The sequence below is a fragment of the Encephalitozoon intestinalis genome, chromosome IV (assembly GCF_000146465.1).
Source record: "Encephalitozoon intestinalis ATCC 50506 chromosome IV, complete sequence".
In the NCBI taxonomy this organism is placed as follows: domain Eukaryota; kingdom Fungi; phylum Microsporidia; family Unikaryonidae; genus Encephalitozoon; species Encephalitozoon intestinalis.
The window spans coordinates 116,125-134,252 of NC_014418.1; the positions used below are offsets into that span (position 1 = coordinate 116,125).

General features: G+C 43.8%; 15 protein-coding genes across 15 annotated transcripts; 14 read left to right on the forward strand and 1 right to left on the reverse strand.

Moving 5' to 3' along the window:
* Nucleotides 1-39: 39 nt before the first annotated feature.
* Nucleotides 40-5,073, forward strand: Eint_040970 (myosin heavy chain; the record flags this gene model as incomplete). The annotated part of the gene is made up of 1 exon (XM_003072700.2): nucleotides 40-5,073. One exon carries the CDS (start codon nucleotides 40-42, stop codon nucleotides 5,071-5,073), a length of 5,034 nt encoding a protein of 1,677 aa, XP_003072746.2.
* Nucleotides 5,074-5,144: 71 nt separating this feature from the next.
* Nucleotides 5,145-5,318, forward strand: Eint_040975 (ribosomal L29e-like protein; the record flags this gene model as incomplete). The annotated part of the gene is made up of 1 exon (XM_009163572.1): nucleotides 5,145-5,318. The coding sequence occupies one exon, from the start codon at nucleotides 5,145-5,147 to the stop codon at nucleotides 5,316-5,318; it is 174 nt and encodes a 57-aa protein (XP_009161836.1).
* Nucleotides 5,319-5,374: 56 nt separating this feature from the next.
* Eint_040980 (uncharacterized protein) lies at nucleotides 5,375-5,788 on the forward strand (the record flags this gene model as incomplete). Its single annotated transcript, XM_003072701.1, has 1 exon — nucleotides 5,375-5,788. The coding sequence occupies one exon, from the start codon at nucleotides 5,375-5,377 to the stop codon at nucleotides 5,786-5,788; it is 414 nt and encodes a 137-aa protein (XP_003072747.1).
* A 64-nt stretch (nucleotides 5,789-5,852) lies between these two features.
* On the forward strand, nucleotides 5,853-6,110 carry Eint_040990 (40S ribosomal protein S27; the record flags this gene model as incomplete). Its single annotated transcript, XM_003072702.1, has 1 exon — nucleotides 5,853-6,110. One exon carries the CDS (start codon nucleotides 5,853-5,855, stop codon nucleotides 6,108-6,110), a length of 258 nt encoding a protein of 85 aa, XP_003072748.1.
* A 70-nt stretch (nucleotides 6,111-6,180) lies between these two features.
* Eint_041000 (T complex protein 1 theta subunit) lies at nucleotides 6,181-7,635 on the forward strand (the record flags this gene model as incomplete). The annotated part of the gene is made up of 1 exon (XM_003072703.1): nucleotides 6,181-7,635. One exon carries the CDS (start codon nucleotides 6,181-6,183, stop codon nucleotides 7,633-7,635), a length of 1,455 nt encoding a protein of 484 aa, XP_003072749.1.
* A 207-nt stretch (nucleotides 7,636-7,842) lies between these two features.
* Eint_041010 (homeobox domain-containing protein) lies at nucleotides 7,843-8,244 on the forward strand (the record flags this gene model as incomplete). Its single annotated transcript, XM_003072704.1, has 1 exon — nucleotides 7,843-8,244. One exon carries the CDS (start codon nucleotides 7,843-7,845, stop codon nucleotides 8,242-8,244), a length of 402 nt encoding a protein of 133 aa, XP_003072750.1.
* A 312-nt stretch (nucleotides 8,245-8,556) lies between these two features.
* Nucleotides 8,557-9,426, forward strand: Eint_041020 (uncharacterized protein; the record flags this gene model as incomplete). The annotated part of the gene is made up of 1 exon (XM_003072705.1): nucleotides 8,557-9,426. The coding sequence occupies one exon, from the start codon at nucleotides 8,557-8,559 to the stop codon at nucleotides 9,424-9,426; it is 870 nt and encodes a 289-aa protein (XP_003072751.1).
* Nucleotides 9,427-9,896: 470 nt separating this feature from the next.
* On the forward strand, nucleotides 9,897-10,442 carry Eint_041030 (uncharacterized protein; the record flags this gene model as incomplete). The annotated part of the gene is made up of 1 exon (XM_003072706.1): nucleotides 9,897-10,442. One exon carries the CDS (start codon nucleotides 9,897-9,899, stop codon nucleotides 10,440-10,442), a length of 546 nt encoding a protein of 181 aa, XP_003072752.1.
* A 34-nt stretch (nucleotides 10,443-10,476) lies between these two features.
* Eint_041040 (dolichol-phosphate mannosyltransferase) lies at nucleotides 10,477-11,169 on the forward strand (the record flags this gene model as incomplete). Its single annotated transcript, XM_003072707.1, has 1 exon — nucleotides 10,477-11,169. The coding sequence occupies one exon, from the start codon at nucleotides 10,477-10,479 to the stop codon at nucleotides 11,167-11,169; it is 693 nt and encodes a 230-aa protein (XP_003072753.1).
* A 57-nt stretch (nucleotides 11,170-11,226) lies between these two features.
* Nucleotides 11,227-13,398, forward strand: Eint_041050 (DNA topoisomerase III; the record flags this gene model as incomplete). The annotated part of the gene is made up of 1 exon (XM_003072708.2): nucleotides 11,227-13,398. The coding sequence occupies one exon, from the start codon at nucleotides 11,227-11,229 to the stop codon at nucleotides 13,396-13,398; it is 2,172 nt and encodes a 723-aa protein (XP_003072754.2).
* A 98-nt stretch (nucleotides 13,399-13,496) lies between these two features.
* Eint_041060 (uncharacterized protein) lies at nucleotides 13,497-13,838 on the forward strand (the record flags this gene model as incomplete). The annotated part of the gene is made up of 1 exon (XM_003072709.1): nucleotides 13,497-13,838. The coding sequence occupies one exon, from the start codon at nucleotides 13,497-13,499 to the stop codon at nucleotides 13,836-13,838; it is 342 nt and encodes a 113-aa protein (XP_003072755.1).
* An 82-nt stretch (nucleotides 13,839-13,920) lies between these two features.
* Eint_041070 (actin-like protein) lies at nucleotides 13,921-14,946 on the forward strand (the record flags this gene model as incomplete). Its single annotated transcript, XM_003072710.1, has 1 exon — nucleotides 13,921-14,946. One exon carries the CDS (start codon nucleotides 13,921-13,923, stop codon nucleotides 14,944-14,946), a length of 1,026 nt encoding a protein of 341 aa, XP_003072756.1.
* A 92-nt stretch (nucleotides 14,947-15,038) lies between these two features.
* On the forward strand, nucleotides 15,039-16,460 carry Eint_041080 (translation elongation factor EF-1 alpha; the record flags this gene model as incomplete). The annotated part of the gene is made up of 1 exon (XM_003072711.1): nucleotides 15,039-16,460. The coding sequence occupies one exon, from the start codon at nucleotides 15,039-15,041 to the stop codon at nucleotides 16,458-16,460; it is 1,422 nt and encodes a 473-aa protein (XP_003072757.1).
* Nucleotides 16,461-16,512: 52 nt separating this feature from the next.
* Eint_041090 (DNA topoisomerase VI subunit A) lies at nucleotides 16,513-17,403 on the reverse strand (the record flags this gene model as incomplete). Its single annotated transcript, XM_003072712.1, has 1 exon — nucleotides 16,513-17,403. One exon carries the CDS (start codon nucleotides 17,401-17,403, stop codon nucleotides 16,513-16,515), a length of 891 nt encoding a protein of 296 aa, XP_003072758.1.
* Nucleotides 17,404-17,451: 48 nt separating this feature from the next.
* Eint_041100 (putative UDP-Gal beta GlcNAC beta 1,4 galactosyltransferase-like protein) lies at nucleotides 17,452-17,958 on the forward strand (the record flags this gene model as incomplete). Its single annotated transcript, XM_003072713.1, has 1 exon — nucleotides 17,452-17,958. One exon carries the CDS (start codon nucleotides 17,452-17,454, stop codon nucleotides 17,956-17,958), a length of 507 nt encoding a protein of 168 aa, XP_003072759.1.
* Nucleotides 17,959-18,128: the final 170 nt, after the last annotated feature.

An 18,128-nucleotide genomic window follows, 5' to 3' on the forward strand; every position in this document is an offset into this window, starting at 1 on the left:
AAGAGACCTTATTTCCTGATTCCGGCAGGGGCATTAAAAATGGAAGAGACAACAAACAAACACACAAGCGGTCTCCGACTTGGCGAAAAAGCAAGTCTTAAGGACGAGATACAGAGAAGGTTTATGGAGAAGAAGTGGGTATGGGTTCCGAGCAATAAGGAGGCCTACCGAAGCGGGTTTGTGGTGAAGGAGGAGGGAGATAACCTTGAGGTTGATTGCGAAGGGGTTGTTATCAAATGCAAAAGCTGTGAGATATTTAGGATGAATCCTCCGAAGTTCGACATGATAGATGACCTTGCAGAGCTGAGTTATCTCAACGAGCCCGGGGTCCTGCACAATTTGAAGAGAAGATATCAGAACGGACGGATATATACATACTCGGGACTGTTTCTTCTTGCAATCAACCCATACAAGAACCTCCGGATATATGGAGAGAAGGATGCAAGGAAATACACTCTTAGCAAGAAGTATGAGCTGGAGCCGCATATCTTCGCGGTTGCAAATGAAGCATATAAGTCGATGGTTTCAAGCAGGGAAAACCAATCGATCTTGATTACAGGGGAATCTGGGGCAGGGAAGACAGAAAACACAAAGAGAGTGGTGGAGTTTCTTGCGATGGTGGGAGGAAGCAAGGATGCAGAAGTAAGCATTGACAGGAAGATAATAGATGCAAACCCCATTCTGGAAGCGTTTGGAAATGCACAGACGGTGAAGAACGACAATTCCAGTAGATTTGGAAAGTTTATAAAGATCAAATTCAACGGAGGAAACATATGTGGAGCACATATTGAGAAGTATCTGTTGGAGAAGTCTAGGGTGACCAACCAGAACAGAAACGAGAGGAACTACCACATATTCTACCAGCTTCTTGGGAGTGAGGACCAGGGACTCAAGAAGCAGCTGTTTCTGTCGGGGGAGCCAAAGGACTATAGGTTCCTCCGAGGTTCCAAATTCAGGATCCCTGGGGTGGATGATGCAGAGGAGTTCAAGAGGCTTAGAGAGTCGATGGACATTTTGGGGATTAGCAGGGGTGAGCAGAATGGGTACTTTGGGATTGTGTCTGCGGTCCTGCATCTTGGAAACATCGAGTTTCGAGAAAAGGACGGGGCAGCCGAGATAGCCAATCTTGATGTTGCAGAAAAGGTCTGCAAGCTCCTCAACATTCCTCTTACAGAGTTTATCAAGGGTCTTATCCATCCAATGATCAGGGCTGGGAATGAGTATGTTGCACAAAGCAGGAGCAAGGAACAAGCTCTTAAGATTGTGGAAGGGCTTGCAAGGATTCTGTATGACAAGATGTTTGACAGCGTGATAGGAAGAATCAACATGTCTCTCAGCTCTCCACACAAAGGCAACTTTATTGGGGTTCTTGACATAGCAGGGTTTGAGATCTTCGAGAAGAATTCATTTGAGCAACTCTGCATAAACTACACAAACGAGAAGTTACAGCAGTTTTTTAATCACCACATGTTTATTTTGGAGCAGGAGGTGTACCGGAAGGAGAATATTGATTGGGACTTTATTGACTTTGGGCTGGATCTGCAACCGACGATCGACCTGATAGAGAAGAACAATCCAATTGGGATTCTGAGCTATCTGGACGAGGAGTGTGTGATGCCGATGGCAACGGAGAAGACATTTCTTGGGAAGCTGATGAAAAACATCCGGGATGAGAAGTTCGAGGTTGACCGAATCCGAGATGTTTTTATTCTAAACCATTATGCAGGAGATGTGGAGTACACAGTTGAGGATTGGCTTTCAAAGAACAAGGACTCGCATTCTGAGGCGCTGACATCGTTAATCCGCATGTCGAGTGATGAGACTGTTTCTAAGCTAAGCCTGGAGGAGGAGATGATCAAGAAAGGGTTTTTCCGAACGGTTTCGCAGAAGCATAAGGAGCAGCTCGCATCCTTGATGTCTGAGCTTCGTGGGACAAACCCACACTTTGTGCGGTGCATAATTCCGAACCTTGAGAAAAGCGGAGAGAGTTTAGACAATGGAGTAGTTCTAGGGCAACTGAAGTGTAACGGAGTTCTTGAGGGGATAAGAATCAGCAGACAGGGATTTCCGTCTCGGATGGGGTATCTGGAGTTTGTGCGGAGATATAAGATAATGGTAAAAGAGGAGGTTCTGGATGGGGAGCTCTGGGGGGATGGGGTTTGTATGGAGCTCTGCAAGGAAGGAACAGGAAAGATTTTATCAGAGATTGGAATTGGGGGAAGCCAATACAGGATGGGACGTACGAAGGTGTTTTTTAGACAAGGGGTTCTTGCAGACATCGAGGACATGAGGGATGGAAAGATCTCTGAGATTGTCAAAGAGGTTCAGGCTCTTATTAGAAGAAGACTTGCATTCCGGAAATACAATCTGACACAAAGGAGGATGCAGGGGATTCTTGTGATTCAAAGGAATGGAAGGATATGCAATGAGCTGCAGCGATGGAACTGGTGGAGATTGTATCAGAAGATCAAACCCTTGCTGGATGTCCGGAAGAAGGATAATGAGATGAGGGAGAAGGATGCGATGATTCAGGAATACATTCGAATGCTTGATGCTGAGAAGAGCAGGAGGGAGGAGTCTGAAGAGATGATGAAGATGATAAGTCTGAAGAAGGATCTATTGGAGAAGACTGTTGAGGATGAGAAGAGGTTTTCTATGGAGAAGGACGAACTGCTGATGGCCTTAAGATACAAGGTGGATTCGATGGGGCAAGAACTTGAGAAGGCACGGAAGGAAGCTGATGAAGCTCATGAGGAGAAAAAGGTATGCTCGGAACGTCTAGCTGAGATGGGCAAGACATTGGAAGGGAGAGAAGCAGAAATATGTGATCTCCGAAAGGAGATGGAAGAACAGAAGAATACTCTTTTATTACAGGAGAGAGACATCTGTACACTGCGTGAGGAGATAGTAAGCAAGCTGAGCGAGAAGGATGCAATGGTGGAGAAGATGCTTCGAGAGAGGGATAAGGAGGTAATGATGCTGAAGGAAAAGATCAAGGAGAAGGACCTTGATGGAGAGAAGAAGGCTGAGAAGATCAAAAGGCTTGAGTTGTCTGAAGAAGAAAGAAGGAGAGAGCTGAAGAAAAAGGAGCAGGAGATGAACGAGCTCCGAACTAATTGGTTGAGCATGAAGAAATGGAAGGAGGAGTGTGTAGAGCTAAGGGCAGACTATGAGGCGATGCAGAAGAAGTTAAAAGACGAAGCAGAAGATGCATTGCTTGAAAACGACCGCCTCCAGAACGAGATTCGAAAGATGAGGAAGGAGATGGAGGAGCAGGAACTTATGCGGAAGAAGCTTCTGGACGATCTGGAGTTTGAGAGGAGTAGGGGGCAGAAGCTTGAAGGAGCATTTCAAGAGCTCAGGAGAGAACACGAGATTGTAGAGGAGCAGCTTCAGAAGGAAAAGCAGCTGAAGGATTCAACACAAGAGTCGTTAGTGGAGAGGATAAAGGGCCTTGAGAGGAAAACCAAGAGCCTTAGTGAGAAGTTGAAGAGTGAAGAGCTTGCAAACAAGCAGCTTATGAATGAGAAAGACGACATGCACAGAGAGATCCATGTTTTGCAGCAGTCGAAACTGGACGAGATTTTCGACAGGGAGGCAGCATTCAACAGTGCCAAAAAGAATCTTCAGATGGAGATCCAAAGGCTGGAAATGGAGAACCAAAAGCTGAATACGGAGATTATGGAATCGAAGTGTATGGGGGAGGCTAGTGAGGAGAGTGTTTCGGCAATGGAAAAGTTTTATGTGATTCTTGAGGAGGAGAGGAAGAAGAGAAAAGAGATTGAGCACCAGGTATCTGAGCAGGAAAACAAGAACGTCATATTGAGCAGCGAAGTGGAAATGCTAAAGGAGATGGTTGAGATAGAAAGAAGAAGCAAAGAAGAAATGATGAGGGGGCAAGAGAAAGAGACAGGACTGCGAAGGGCGATTTCTGGGGTGCGGAAAGAGATTGAGGATGTTGAAAATGAAATGAACATGATTGTCAGTGGGTTCAATGAGCTGTATTTCTCTGTTCTTAACAAATACAAAGGGGATCTTAAGGAATGTAAAGAGAGTTTGGAATTGAAGAATCATACTATTGAGGAGCTGAATGATAGGATTTTGGATCTGAGCTCGCTTGCCGAAGGAAGGAGAGCGGTGGAAGAAGAAACGAGTGGAAGGATGGAAGAAATGAGCAAGCAGTACAGCAAGATGGCCAATGACTTCTCATCGCTGAGTGCCAAATGTAATTCTCTTGAGATATCTCTATCTGAGAAGGAGGAGGAGATCAAGAGATATGAAGAGAAGTGCAGTGAATATGACAATCTGGTCAGAGATTTGGGATGCCGAATTGACGAGGAGATTAAGAATCTCCACAGGAGTGATGAGGAGAGAAGAGGATATATTAGAAAGCTCGAAGATGATTTGAACGGAAGTATGGCAGGAATAAGGAAGCTGGAGGAGAAGTATAGGGCACGAATGGAGGAAAGTGTACAGTATGTCCTTGATGGGGAGAAGAGGAAGCTTAAGGCTCTAGAGGAGTTACACGGGCAGCTAGCAAAGAGATTTGATGATCTACAAGGGGAACATCGGATTCTTTTGGACGAAAAGATGAAGGACTCGTTGAGGATTGAGCAGCTTGAGGGAGAGCTCTGTGCTCTCCGGAAGGCGGAGACACAAAGGCAAGACATGATTTTGATGTATGAATCCGAGATTTCTGGATTGAAGCGGTGTGCAAGGTTCCAAGACGAGATCCAAACATCGTTTGGGGGAGAAAGAAGCCCTGCAGTTGTGCATGTCTGTGATAAAGAGAAGTATCAAGCGCTGGATCGTAAGAGGGCAGTTATTGAGAATGAGTTGTTAAGGGCAAACAACGATAAGGAGTCCCAGATTGCAGCCAATAAGAAGCTTCGGGAGGAGGTAGAAAGACTCCGAGGAGAGATTGAGGGGAGCAGGAGCAAGGCATTGGAAATGAAGAAGAAGTTGGGGCATCAGATGCTAACGGCGAACCGTCTCAGCAGGGAACTTGAAGAAGAGAAGGAGATGGTAAGGTTTCTGAGGACTCTTGGAGGAGGGAGGAAGAAGAAAGCCTGAGTGTGAATTTGCAGGATGTTAGGATGAAAAACCTTTTTTAGTTATGTTTGAAAATTTTATGCCCTTGTCTCATGGCGAAGAGGAAGAACCATACCAATCATAATCAGAACAGAAAGGATCACCGAAACGGGATTAAGAAGCCTAGGATGCCGAACTTCTCTGAGTTCTTAGGCCTTCATCCAGCAACCTTAATGAGAATGGAAGAGGCAACCAAACTATGGAATGCATCTATCTCAAGAAAATAAACGTTCTTTTTGAGTCTATGTTTGTTATGTATATGGATTTATGGAAGGCCCCTGGAATGGTGCTAATAGTTGATACATTTGAAGTTCCGTCTCTACTGATATCCCAGAAGCTCTTCCGGTCTTCGTCTGTTGTGGAGATAGAGGAGGTGACGAAAGAGACGATAGATGAGGTTTTAACGGCGGACGGGGTATATAGTATTCATAAGGAATGCTTTGACTACGAAAGGATCAGATGGATGAAATACTACTTCAATGAGGTTGTCGAGGTGTTTGCAAATGTCCAATACATTAACAAAAGCAAGAAGGTTGTTAGGTACTACTCGATAGTCAGGGATGCAGAAGGAGTTGCCACAGATCTGGTTGAGATCAAAGAAGACGAAGAAAAAGAGGCATATGACAAGACGGCGTTTCTCCCACATGTTCAAGCACAAGAAGAGGAAATTGTTATTTTCCCGGATGATGAAGACTGATGTGGGCCACGGCCCTGCTCCTAGAGGAATTATAAGAAAATTTTTAAGATAAAGCCCTAAGAAGATGACACTTGACTTAGCATTTCCCACAAGAGAAAAGGTTGCATCAACCTACAAGAAGGACCGGTTGTACAGGGAAGGCAACGGGTTTTTTATGTATGTGAGGTGTGGAGGATGCAGACACACTACGTGCTGCTACTCGCACTCGCAGACGAACATCTCCTGTCCAGGGTGCGGAGATATAATCCTGACGTCCTCAGGGGGGAGGGCGATTGTGTCACCCAACTGTGAGTTCAAGAGGATCATAAGAAGTATTGATTAAAGATTTTAGTTCTACTCTTCTATCATTTGGCAGCCTTGGAGAGTCAAAGTTGAAAATTTTTCAAGCCCTGATGGACATTGGACAGACACATCTCGGCGGGTTGATATCTAATTCCCAGCAAGACGAGAAAGTAAGGTATCATGTTGTCGGATCAAGGGTCAAGATGGCATGCAATGTCATAAGGAGCCTATATGGGGGATCCCATCGGACAAAGCTTATAGTGAACGGATATGGACAGGTAATCCTTTCTTCCCAGCCAGGAGTCATTTATGATAACATCAAGATAAACCATCCTCTTGTGAAGCTACTGCAGGATTATGTCAAGAAAATGGATGTGGTTGGAGATGGAGCAACGTTTTTTGTGACTCTTGTGTCGGAGCTGATCCAGGAGGCGATGGATGTTGTTGGAAAAGGAATGAAGGGGGCATATCTTGGCTACATGCTTCGGGAAGTCCATAAGGAGATAGAAGAGTTAGCCTCTGAACTTCGGATTAAGCACGAGGTTGACTTTGAGGACCGGGAGAGCATATCAAAGGTTCTGAAGGGGGTTTTGAAGGATTCTGTACTGGAGAAAATAGTTGTCGAGGGGATATCGCTTTGCAGAAGCTTCAGCACAGAAAACATCCGGGTGTGCAAGGTGGTGTGTGGGTCTACAGAAGATAGCTATGTTGTGCAGGGAATGGTGTTCAACAGGTCTCCGGAAGGAGAAGTAAAGCATGTGACCAAAGGAAAAACATCTATCTACAACTGCCCGTTGGATATATCGAGAACAGAGCTGAAGGGGACGGTTCTGATGAGGACGGCATCTGAGCTCTTGTCCTTTAGTAAAGAGGAAAACAAGAGGATCAAGGAGACAGTGGAGTCTATGAATGGAGATGTTGTAATATGCAGTGGGAAGGTTGATAAGATCTACCTCGACTTTCTGAACAAGAAAAAGAAGCTTGTTTTCCGAATCACCAGCAAGTATGATTTGAGAAGAATTAGAGAACTGGTAGGAGGACACATTCTGGCGGCTTTAGATCCGCAGACGGAAGATTCGATGGGGTTTGTTGAAGAGGTGGAAACCTTTAAGGAAGGCAACTCCGAGTATACCAAATTTATCTCGGGAAGCAAGAAGGTGTATACCTTGGTTCTAAAGAATTCTGTGCAGGCAGTGCTGGATGAGCAAGAAAGGATGGTCCAAAAAGCATTGAACGTCCTGAGTAAGAATTCCAAGGAAGGAAAGATTGACCTAGTGGATGGGGCTGGGAGATTTGAGAAAAAGTTATCGAAGATATTTCTAGAGAGATCCATGGGTTGTAAAGAGGGCAAGAATCTTGTGTACAAGTGTATTGGAAAAGCCCTTGGGACATTCAAGACCTCCGATGCTGAAGTCTACGATGCATACAATGCCAAGGTAAAGGCATTAAAGTACTCAATCGAGTTCATCTCCACTCTATTTGAGACTGGAGACTATCTCATAGGAAAGCCAGAAGCAATCAATATTGCACCCAAGAGTAACCAGCATTGGGATGAAGACCACTAGGGAGAGTCTTTGAATTCTGCCATTGGTAATAGCTATGATTAAATCTAACTTTTAAACGAAGGACAATTAAAGAAAATTCATTGGGGAAATATTTCCTCTGGGCTTTCCATCTCTTTTGAGGGATAAGAATCCTAACTGTAGAGATTCTATATTTCTGCTAAAAATCGGAGTATAAAATATAGCACAAGAGATGGGTTTAAGGTTGGAATGCCGATTCGCTCAAGATTCACCAAGGACGAGAAAAAGGTTATGAAGTTCATTGATTCGACCGAAGAGATAATAAAGCATATGAACAAGTCCGACTCAAACAAGAGGTCAAGGTTAAAGTTGAGTGGGGAGCAGATTGATATCCTGGAGTCGAACTTCAAGATCGACAGCCATCCGAACAGTACCACCAAAAGCCTCCTGGCAAATGCCCTGAGCATACCGTTTAAGAACATCCAGATATGGTTCCAGAATAGAAGGGCCAAGGAGAAGATGGTGAGAGATAGCTCCAAGAGAAGGAATGGAAATACGATAGCTGAGGAAAGGGACCAGGAGCGGGGTACGGTAAACTACCAGACAATGTGCCCCTTCGACTTTCCTCCTCAGGAGAGGTACTTTCTTTAGCCCATGGAACATCTGCACTATTGTAATTTAATTGTTGCTTCGGTGCCATTTAAAAGGATAGTTAGCACCCAGGTAGCAAAATTTTGTATCCTTGTTCCAGCGGCCGAGAACTACTCTCAAAACGAATTCTATTTAAATTTACCGAAGGAATGCCCTGCTTTTTGAGTCGCTCATCTCCAGATGGAGAATGAGTGCTATACAAAGCAAAACCAAGTCCATGTGCTTCTGATCGATGAAACACATGTCTACATTTTGGTGTAATCTTTTTTTGTTCGTACTACTGAAAAGTATCTTTAGCCACAGACCCTTAAGATGTTGATTCTGGCCAACACCAACAGGGAGATGAGCTTTGAAGTTTCCCGCGTCAACGGAAGAGTTTTTCTTGCGGGGAGTCTGGAGGGAATAGAGTACAAGGGGTCTGAATGGAATTCTCCTTGCAACTATTATGTGGTTGAGTCTTCGGAAGGGATATTTGAGCTGAACAAGGCCATGGAAGCCAAAGTAATTGTGTTTGAGACAATCTATGAGACAGGACTACTTCATGAGAAGACGTCTTTCGAAAAGCTAGCCTCCACTTTTGGGAACAGGAAGTTTGCCGAGCATTATAAGAGAAAGGGGATTGAAGGATACTCCAAGAGATTCTTCACGTCGAAATTTCAGTACAGAGAACAAGTACTGCCTCCTATTGATAAAGAGAAATGGAATCCTGAAGAGAGATTTCCGTTGGAAAAAATGTTTCCCCAGGACGTGCTTTCCAGCTTTTTGGAGATAAAGCTAGACACAGTGCTGCTACATCCAGATCTTATGAGTTTGAAGCAGGATGTAAACTACAAAATACACTTTTTGCTTGCCGACTGTATAATCAAGCTTATGGAGAAGAAGTATGTCACCAGCGATTGCCTGAACGATTCCGGATACTCGAGTTTTTTCGAGATGATCAAGGATGAGGTGGAAAACAGAATGCTGACTCCTTTGTGCAGAGATAAGCTAGCCATTCTCTGTTACATATTGTTTCTACAAATCGAGGGATCTTCTGTGAGGTACGAAGTCTTGCCGGACTTTAAGTTTTCCAAAGAGAAAGTCTTGGCTATGTTTAGGGTGATAGGATGCTCGTATATTGCGAAATTAGACAGTTTCAAGATGAAGGAGAAACAGATGCACCCATCAGATACTAGAAATTAGCCTTGAACTTAGAAGACTTAAGATCTGGAGCCAGACACAATATAGGAAATGTTCGGGGCTCTACTATTCAGAGGCATACCGTTGATCACGTGTCCCCGTGCATTCAAGGGCTGAATTTGGTGGGGATATGGTTAATCATTAAAAGCCATATCTAAACGTTCTGTAGATATTAATTTTTTTTTGTCACTTTCTGATGAAATAGAGCTTGCTAGGGAGATAATGAAGGCTTTGGTGAAGTGAAGCATTTACATTTTCCAGTTACCTTATCTATCTCTTATCTCGGATTCTTTGTTTATACTTGTGGAATCTGTTTACTTAAAATCCTAATCCATTTCCCGATGAGCATGGTCTATTAAGTGATTTGGTACTGTATCGAGACCTCCAGGCACGGAAGATCGGGAATCTTTGCAGGATCCCGAGCTAACTTCATGGAATGGGCTGAAATGTCGCGTGATCCATATCCCTAAGGAATGAAAAGCGTAGACTTTGAAATGAAGCTTGTAGAAAGGTATGGGACTGGAGTGATTCCAAAGGAAGACATCGAAAGTGTGTTGAACGAGGCGATCGAGAACAACGTCATAGAGAAGGATGAGGTGGGGAGATGGGAAAAGGATGAAGAGTACACAGTATCGAGATTTCTCAGGACGATAAGAAAATGGAGAACAGACTTCTTGAAGGACTCATTCAGCATAAATGACATTTCCTGTAAGGACGAGGGTCGTTGCGGAGACAGGTACTTGGATGAAGGAGAGTTCAAAGGATTGGAGTGCCATGAAGAACCAAACGTCAATGATTCGTTTGTGACAACCGATGAAGCATTTCTCTCCTCTCTTCGGGACAAGACCAAGATAATTACATCGCGAAGAAACAACAATGGGAAGAAGATTGTGAGGGAAGTCCTGAGGGCATGGGGGGAATACGAAAAGCTTCCGACAAAAAAGAAGAGCTACGGATGGTATTTTCTTGTACTGCTGGTTGTTCCTGTGTACTTCTTGTATGTACAAAAGCCATTTTGATCTGTATTAAAACTCTATTTTCCGAGGCTTACCCATGTACAATGTTATCATACCAACATACAATGAAAGAGAGAATATCTGCGTTCTGTTGCGAATGGTTTCCGATGTGCTGAGAGAAGAGGGAAAGGCTTTCAAGATAATTGTTGTGGATGATAGTAGTCCCGATGGGACACATGAAGCAGTAGAATCGCTGGGGCTTCCAAATGTGTGTCTTTTATTGCGGAAGAAGAAGCTTGGGCTTGGAAGTGCATATAGAGCAGCACTGGAACATTGTGAGCATCCCTTTACAGTTGTAATGGATGGAGATCTGTCACATGATCCTATGTACATCAAGGATATGATCAGGTTGCAAAAAAAGGGAGCGGATATAGTTGTCGGAAGCAGATATTCCAAAGAAGGGGGGGTGTATGGTTGGTCAATCAAGAGGAAGATCATAAGTCTTGGGGCCAACAACCTTGCCCGGACACTCCTCAACATGGATGTGTCGGACCTCACAGGGAGTTTTCGATTGTACAAAACAGAGGTGTTCAAGTTGCTGGTTAAGGAGTCTGTATCCACGGGCTATTCGTTCCAGATGGAACTGATGTTCCTAGCGAAAAGGCACAATCTTACTATTGCCGAGTGCCCAATAGTTTTCCACGATAGAAGGAAAGGACAATCCAAACTGTCTGCAATGGAGATGGTGATGTACTTTAAAACAGTGGTCTCTCTGTTTTTCAGTGTTTAATTAAATCTGTGAATTTGCAGAACTTTGGTGTAAGTTATCTTCCATTGGATCCCTTAGATGAGGATATTGAATGTTGCCGAGAAACCTTCTGTTGCAAGATCGATATCCTCGGTCTTATCGAAGGATCTAAGTGTCAGGAGAGGGCTTCATCAGTACTGTCCAAACATCCAGTTTGACCATGGCAATCAGATGGTCTTCACAAGTGTTCTGGGACATGTGCTCTCGAGCGACTTTGAGAACAAGAGCCGGTGGGATGAAGTAGATCCAGAGACACTGTTTACAGAAAGGATTGTCAAGTATGTACAGCCGGAGTTTATAAAGGTTAAGGAAAATATAGAAAGAGAGGCGTTGAAATGCGACATGGTTGTGATTTGGACTGACTGTGATAGAGAAGGGGAAAACATTGGAAGGCAGATAAGAGACATTGTCCTTGGGGTGAAGAAGGTTGAAGTGAAGCGGGCAAGATTTTCTGGGATCACTCTCCGGGACATAGAGGGAGCATTGGGAAACCTAGGGGAAATAAACGAAGCAGAGGCAGAGGCGGTCGAAGTACGCATGGAATTGGATCTTAGAATAGGATCGGCGTTTACTAGGCTGCAGACCTTGTCACTGGGCAGGACGATACAGGAGAAAAGGGTACTAAGCTTTGGGCCGTGCCAGGTACCTACATTGGGATTTGTGGTTGAGAGGGCAAGGGAAAGGGAGAGCTTTGTCCCTGAGATGTTCTGGACTCTAATGTTTAAGACTAAAAGTAAGAAACTTGGAGATGAATTTACGTGGAGAAGAGGATCTGTCTTTGATAAGAACTGTGTTATATGTTTCCATAGAAGCTTGTCTGGAGAAAGTGCTAGGATAGTGTTAAAAGAAGTGAGAGAAAGAACCAAATACAAGCCGCTTCCTCTTAGAACTGTTGAGCTTCAGAAGAAATGTTCATCGTACTTCAAGCTAAGTGGACACAAGGTGATGGAGATTGCAGAGGGGCTGTACAACAAAGGATATATAAGCTATCCCAGGACAGAGACAGATGCATTCGATAGGAAGTTTGACTTCAAGTACATATTGGGTAAGTTATGTAAGGATTCGAAGGTAGGTGAGCATGCTGAGAAGTTGATTGGGGGGTTTGATTATCCGCGGAATGGAAGAAACAATGACATGGCACATTCTCCAATATATCCACTAAAAGAAGGGACAGGACTTTCAGGAAAGGATAGAGATATCTATGACTTTATTTGTAGAAGGTTTCTTGGATGTATATCAAAGGATGCCAAGGGCCTTGAGACACGGTATGAACTGAAGATTGGATCTGAGATGTTTGATCTGAAGGGGATAAGGGTGGTCGAAAAGAACTATCTGGAGGTGTATTACTATGATAAGTGGGATGATAAAGAAGTCAGTGACTTTCAGATGGGAGAGATGGTTTCGGGGGATCTTTGTATCTCGGAGGGCAAGACAACACCTCCAAACTATCTTACCGAGGCCGAACTGATAAGCCTGATGGATAAGAATGGAATAGGAACAGATGCAACGATACATGAGCATATTCAAAAGATTCAAGAGAGAGGATATGCAATCAAGGTTGGAGAAGAAATAAGGCCTCTGGAGCTTGGGGCAGCTCTTATTGGAGGATATGAAAGGTTTGGATTGAATGTTGGCAAGCCTGAGCTTCGGAAGAGCCTAGAAGGTAATCTCAAGAAGATATCGGAGGGCCGGATGAGTGGAAGAGAAGTAGTGAAGGAGGGAATTATAGCCTATAGAGACATATATGCCCTCCTTAAAAGAAATATCGAGGAATTTGTCTGTATTCTTAGACAGGGTATTGAAAATGATACAAAGCGGCTGGGAGTGGAGAAGAGAAAAAAGGCGGAAAGGGCAGAACAAGGAAAGACAAAAGCAGAGGGTTTCAAGGGTCTCAACCCAAAGAAAGCTCTGAACAAAGAAGGAGAAAAGAAAAGAGTGGAATGTGATTGTAAAGACGAAGCCAAGGTGCTGAAGGTAAAGAAGGGAGACAATACTGGAAAGGAGTTCTATTGTTGTGGAAAGACAGCAAAAAGATGTTATTTTTTCCAGTGGTGTGACAAGGAGGAAACCAAGAGAGACGAGGAGCTGAAATGCTTCTGCGGGTTTGAGCCCCAATTGCTTGTAGCAAACACAGAAAACAATAAAGGAAGGAAGTTCTTCAAGTGCAAGAAAGCATACAAGCCATGTAAGTTCTTCCAATGGGAGGAATGAAGGAGATCTCCTTTAAGAGGGGAAGTCCCCTTTTAAGGTTTGATTCAAGGAACAGGTTCTCCTTTTAAAATATAAAATCTCTCTTTTGGAAGATGGGAATGGTTGAAGAGAGCAGTGTGGCAGAACCAGTTCCACAGGCAAAGCCTCAACAAGAAATAGAGAGAAAAGGGTCTTTTCCAGAGAATGAAGTATCCAAGGACATGCCGGTGGTCAAGTTGAAGGACATTATGATGTATGCAGAAAACATGGAAGGGATGGAAAACAAGAAGTTGATTCCCTATGTAGTCTACTTGGACGAGCAGTTCAAGGAAATTGTCCAGAGAAGGAGAAAGGATGCAAAGGTAGTTCTTATACTCTACATAACTATTATGTCTATCTTTGTTATTGGGCTAATTGTATGTGGAGTAAAGCTCTTTGGGTATTTGATGGGATGGGAGTGAGTTTGAGTTTTGAGGATTCTCTGGTATCCAAATATGGTATTAAATGGATTTATGTTGAGTTGTTTGTTAGAAGGTAGCCCTGATGTATGTTGCAGGAGATACCATTACGGCTGTTATTGATATAGGCAGTGAAACAGCCAAGATTGGATATTCGGATACGCTCTTACCGATGATATTCTGTCCTAGCATATCATGGAAGAACGAGTACATATCCCCGGTGACTAGGTCGGTTGTAAGCGATGTGGGATCGTATCTTAGGATTCTATGCGACAATGCGCCACGGGATGCACAATCACTGGTGATTTCAGAGAACACGATGGAAGCAGGAGGAACAAAGAGGGAGATTCTGGGGTATCTTATGGAGAGACGAATGTGTGAATCAGTGTTGTTTGTCAGGAGTGGAATCCTGGATGCCTTTTCATATGGAAAAACAACAGGAGTGGTTGTTAGTCTTGGAGGAGGATCGAGCCAAGTTTGTAGTGTTGTTGATGGGCTCATCACTTGCCGGAGACGGCTGGATGTTGGGGGGAACGACCTGACACAGGACTTTAGAAGAGGGATGGAAGAATGCGGGATTGATTTAAGGAAGTTTATTGGTGTGAATGATGGTGGATCTTGGTGTGAAAGGAAGATTGAGTTTGAGAAAAACGAATTTTGCCGATATGTTAAAGAAGCAGTTCTGAGTTTTCGGAGCGAGGAAACAGACAGAAGATATGAGTTTCCGAATGGAGAGACGGTTGAGATGGAGGACTGGTGTAACAGAATTTCAAAAAGGCTGAAGGAGGTTGTAAAGCTGATTGTTGAGGTTACTGAATTGAATGCAATGGAAGTGAGGTCTACGCTGAGCAGTAACATATTGGTTGGGGGAGGATGCGGAGAAATAAGAGGAATGGAGAGTTTTATTTGCGAAGAGCTTGGGAAGGAGCGGCCGCGATGGAAAGTGAAGGTGAACGTTGAAAGGAGCCGGTTTAGTACGTTTGAAGGGGGTTCTGTGATTGGATCTATGGGGAGTGCAAAAAGCTTCCACATTGGAATCAAGGACTATGAAGAGTACGGAGAAGGAATTCTAGACAGAAAGAAATGCGAATGGATTGTGGAGACTGTATGATTTGAATGAATAAAGCATGAGCTATCTAGGGTTTTAACCTCTGTTTTTAGACTCTAAAAAATATAAAAACTTTTTCATCCAGGGCCCCTACAATGGCTACAAAGATTGAGAACGATGTCAAACCACGTTTGAATGTTTGTTTTATCGGACACGTAGACTCTGGAAAGAGCACTACGGTGGGAATGCTTGCCTATCAGTTAGGAGCGGTTGACAAGAGAGAAATGGAGAAGTATGAGAAGGAGGCAGCTCTCAACAACAAGGAGTCGTTCTATCTTGCATACTTAACCGACAAGACCGAGGCAGAAAGAAAGAGAGGAATTACAATCACAACCACTCTTATTGCTCTCTCTACAGAGAAGTTCGATATCAACGTTCTTGATTGCCCCGGGCACAAGGACTTTGTGAAGAACATGGTGGCAGGAGCATCGCAGGCAGATGTGGCAGTAGTGATTGTTCCAGCATCTGGATTTGAGTCCTGTGTTGGGGTTGGAGGGATGTTGAAGACACACATTATGATTTCAGGGATTCTCGGATGCGAGAAGCTGATTATATGTGTCAACAAGATGGACGAGATTGCCGAGGACAAGAGGAGGATGGAGAAGTTCAAGGAGGTATCTGATGAGATGCGTAGAATTGTCAAGAGGTGCCACAGAGATTCAAACCCTATTGTCCTGCCTATATCTGCGTACAAGGGAATCAACCTGACGAAGAAGGGAGAACACTTCAACTGGTTCAGTGGATGGAAAGAGAAGGAAGGATCGGAGGTGATACACACTCTTGAGGAGGCTCTGGATTACCAGAAGGTACCTGAGAGACACAACGACAAGCCTTTAAGAATGCCGATCACCAAAGTTTGCTCTATTGCAGGAATTGGTAAGATTTTCACAGGGCGTGTGGAGTACGGAACCATCACACCAAATCTTAAGATTACAATTCAGCCGGCAGGAGTGGTGGGAGAGACCAGGTCTGTGGAGATCCACAACAAGCCAAGGCCCATGATTCCATGTGGAGAGAACTGTGGAGTTGCTCTCAAGGGAGGAGTTGTTGGGGAAATCGACAAAGTGGATGCAGGACACGTGATTTCGGCCAACGATGAGAACAAGGCCATAGCATATCCTGGGGCAAAGATCAGAACAATTGTTGTTGCCAGGCCAAAGGGATTGTCGGTAGGATATACTCCACAGATCAACTTTGGAAACTGCCACTCTCCAGGAAGGATTGCCAAGATTATTTCAAGAGTAGTTGGTGGAAAGGAAGTACAGGAGAACCTTGAAAACATTGGAAATGGACAGACGTTTATTGGAGTTGTTGTTTTCCAGAAGCCGTTGGTTGTCGATAGGATGGACAAGTTCCAGAACCTGGCAAAGTTTGCACTTATGGACAGTAACGGGGTTGTGGGAATTGGAAATGTCATGGAGCCTCTTACCAAAGACCAGCTTCTCAAGGAGTACGGGATTGACATAAATGAAGATCCCAAGGCAGCAAAAAAGGCAGCCGGTAAGAAGAAAGCATAAGTAATCTTTCTTCCAAAAGAAGTATCTTTATTAAACTTCTTTTATTAATTTCTTATATTCTTTTTAGTGCTTTTGTAAGGAAATGGTTCATCTCCCGTCGGCCTTTGCTAAGGAAAGCCTCCATTTCAACCTTCTTGCCTGTCTTCTTAAGAAGCAACGGGTCATTGGTAAAACATTCGAACTCCATAAGTCTGTCAACCATCTTCAGGTCGTATTTATTCAGGCCTGCAAGGCCGTCCTGATGGATCCTCTTGTCTAGGATGTCTTCTGCACAGACGCCAATCCGCACAATAGTTTCAACTCTTGTCTCTGGAGCCTCTCTACTCCCATACTTATAGACACAAAAGATGTGAATACCAAAGGGATCAAAGTCAAAGAGTCCTCCAATGGCTGTCTTGTGTTCTATCATCTTCAACAATAGCATAGTGTTCTTGCATGGATATCCTCTCCCACACACAAGTAGCACACCTTCAAGATATCTTTCCCTTTCAATTCCAGATGCTATTCTTTGTAATATTGTATCTTTTTCAACAACCAAAACCCTCTCGTAACTGCAGAACACCTCAACTATGCCCTCCATGTCTGGAATAAGCTGTGGGTTGTTCCTACATGAGGACATCTCTATTATGTCTGGGCCCTTAACAAAAGCTAGCTTTCCGATAAAGGTTCCTTTGAGAGTATTTCTTATTCTAAGATCGCTTTTTGAAACTCGAAGCTCTGAGGCGATGGTAGATATCAACCTTTTGACAGCAGTCTGACTTTTGAATATATTCACAGCCATGTAAAAGATTTCTCTTTCATTTCTGGTGATTCCTAGTTCTTGCATCTCCATGATTATCTCATGGAGCCTTATCCTCATTACAAGAGTTCTCGACTTCAGCTCTGTCAGGAGCTTTAGTGCATTGTGCTTTAGCGATGTGGATATCTCAGAAGAAAAGGCCATTCTATCGCCAAAGCATAAACCCAGAATAACGAATCCCTGGGATATTGCATGATATATACCGCAGAGATATACGAAAGAGTTAGGAAGCTCTTAGGAGATTTGTGCATGGTGCAGACCGGGGACAATCCAGTGGCATACAAGGTGTCAAAGTACAAATCAAAGAAGCCTGTGTATCTTGTTGAAGGAAATGGAGGAGAAATGTATCTGATGGGGGATCACGTCTTCGAGCTTGAGCGTAGTGGGTTTGATGTAGGGGTTTCAAAGGAGAAAGAGGTATTGGTTATGCTTTTCAAGTTCAGCACTAGAAGTCTAGAGGGAGGCAGAAGAGTTGCAAGAGAATCTCCAGAGGAAGGGCAATTTATAGAGGTGGATGTAGGTCCGGTGACATGTGATGGAAGAAGAATGGGAACCCTGATAGCATCAAGTATTCCACAGGGTTTATGTGCATTGTCTAGTGTGCTAAAAAGATTTATTCGGATTGATACCAACGGGTATTCAGAAGGAGGATTTGAAAAGTTGCTTGTGAGGGTTCTTAGTTCCAACAGGGTCCTATGAATCTGTTTATTGAAGCTGTATCCTGTATGGTTGGTTCTTGGAGATTTGCTTATTAGCTGGACCTATTAACTTGCTTGCTCTGGAAAGTGGTTTAATTCAGGCTCCATAGAAAATCAGTAACCTGAAGCATAAATAATAAATAAGGAATATCAACACGACTAGAGGGAAAA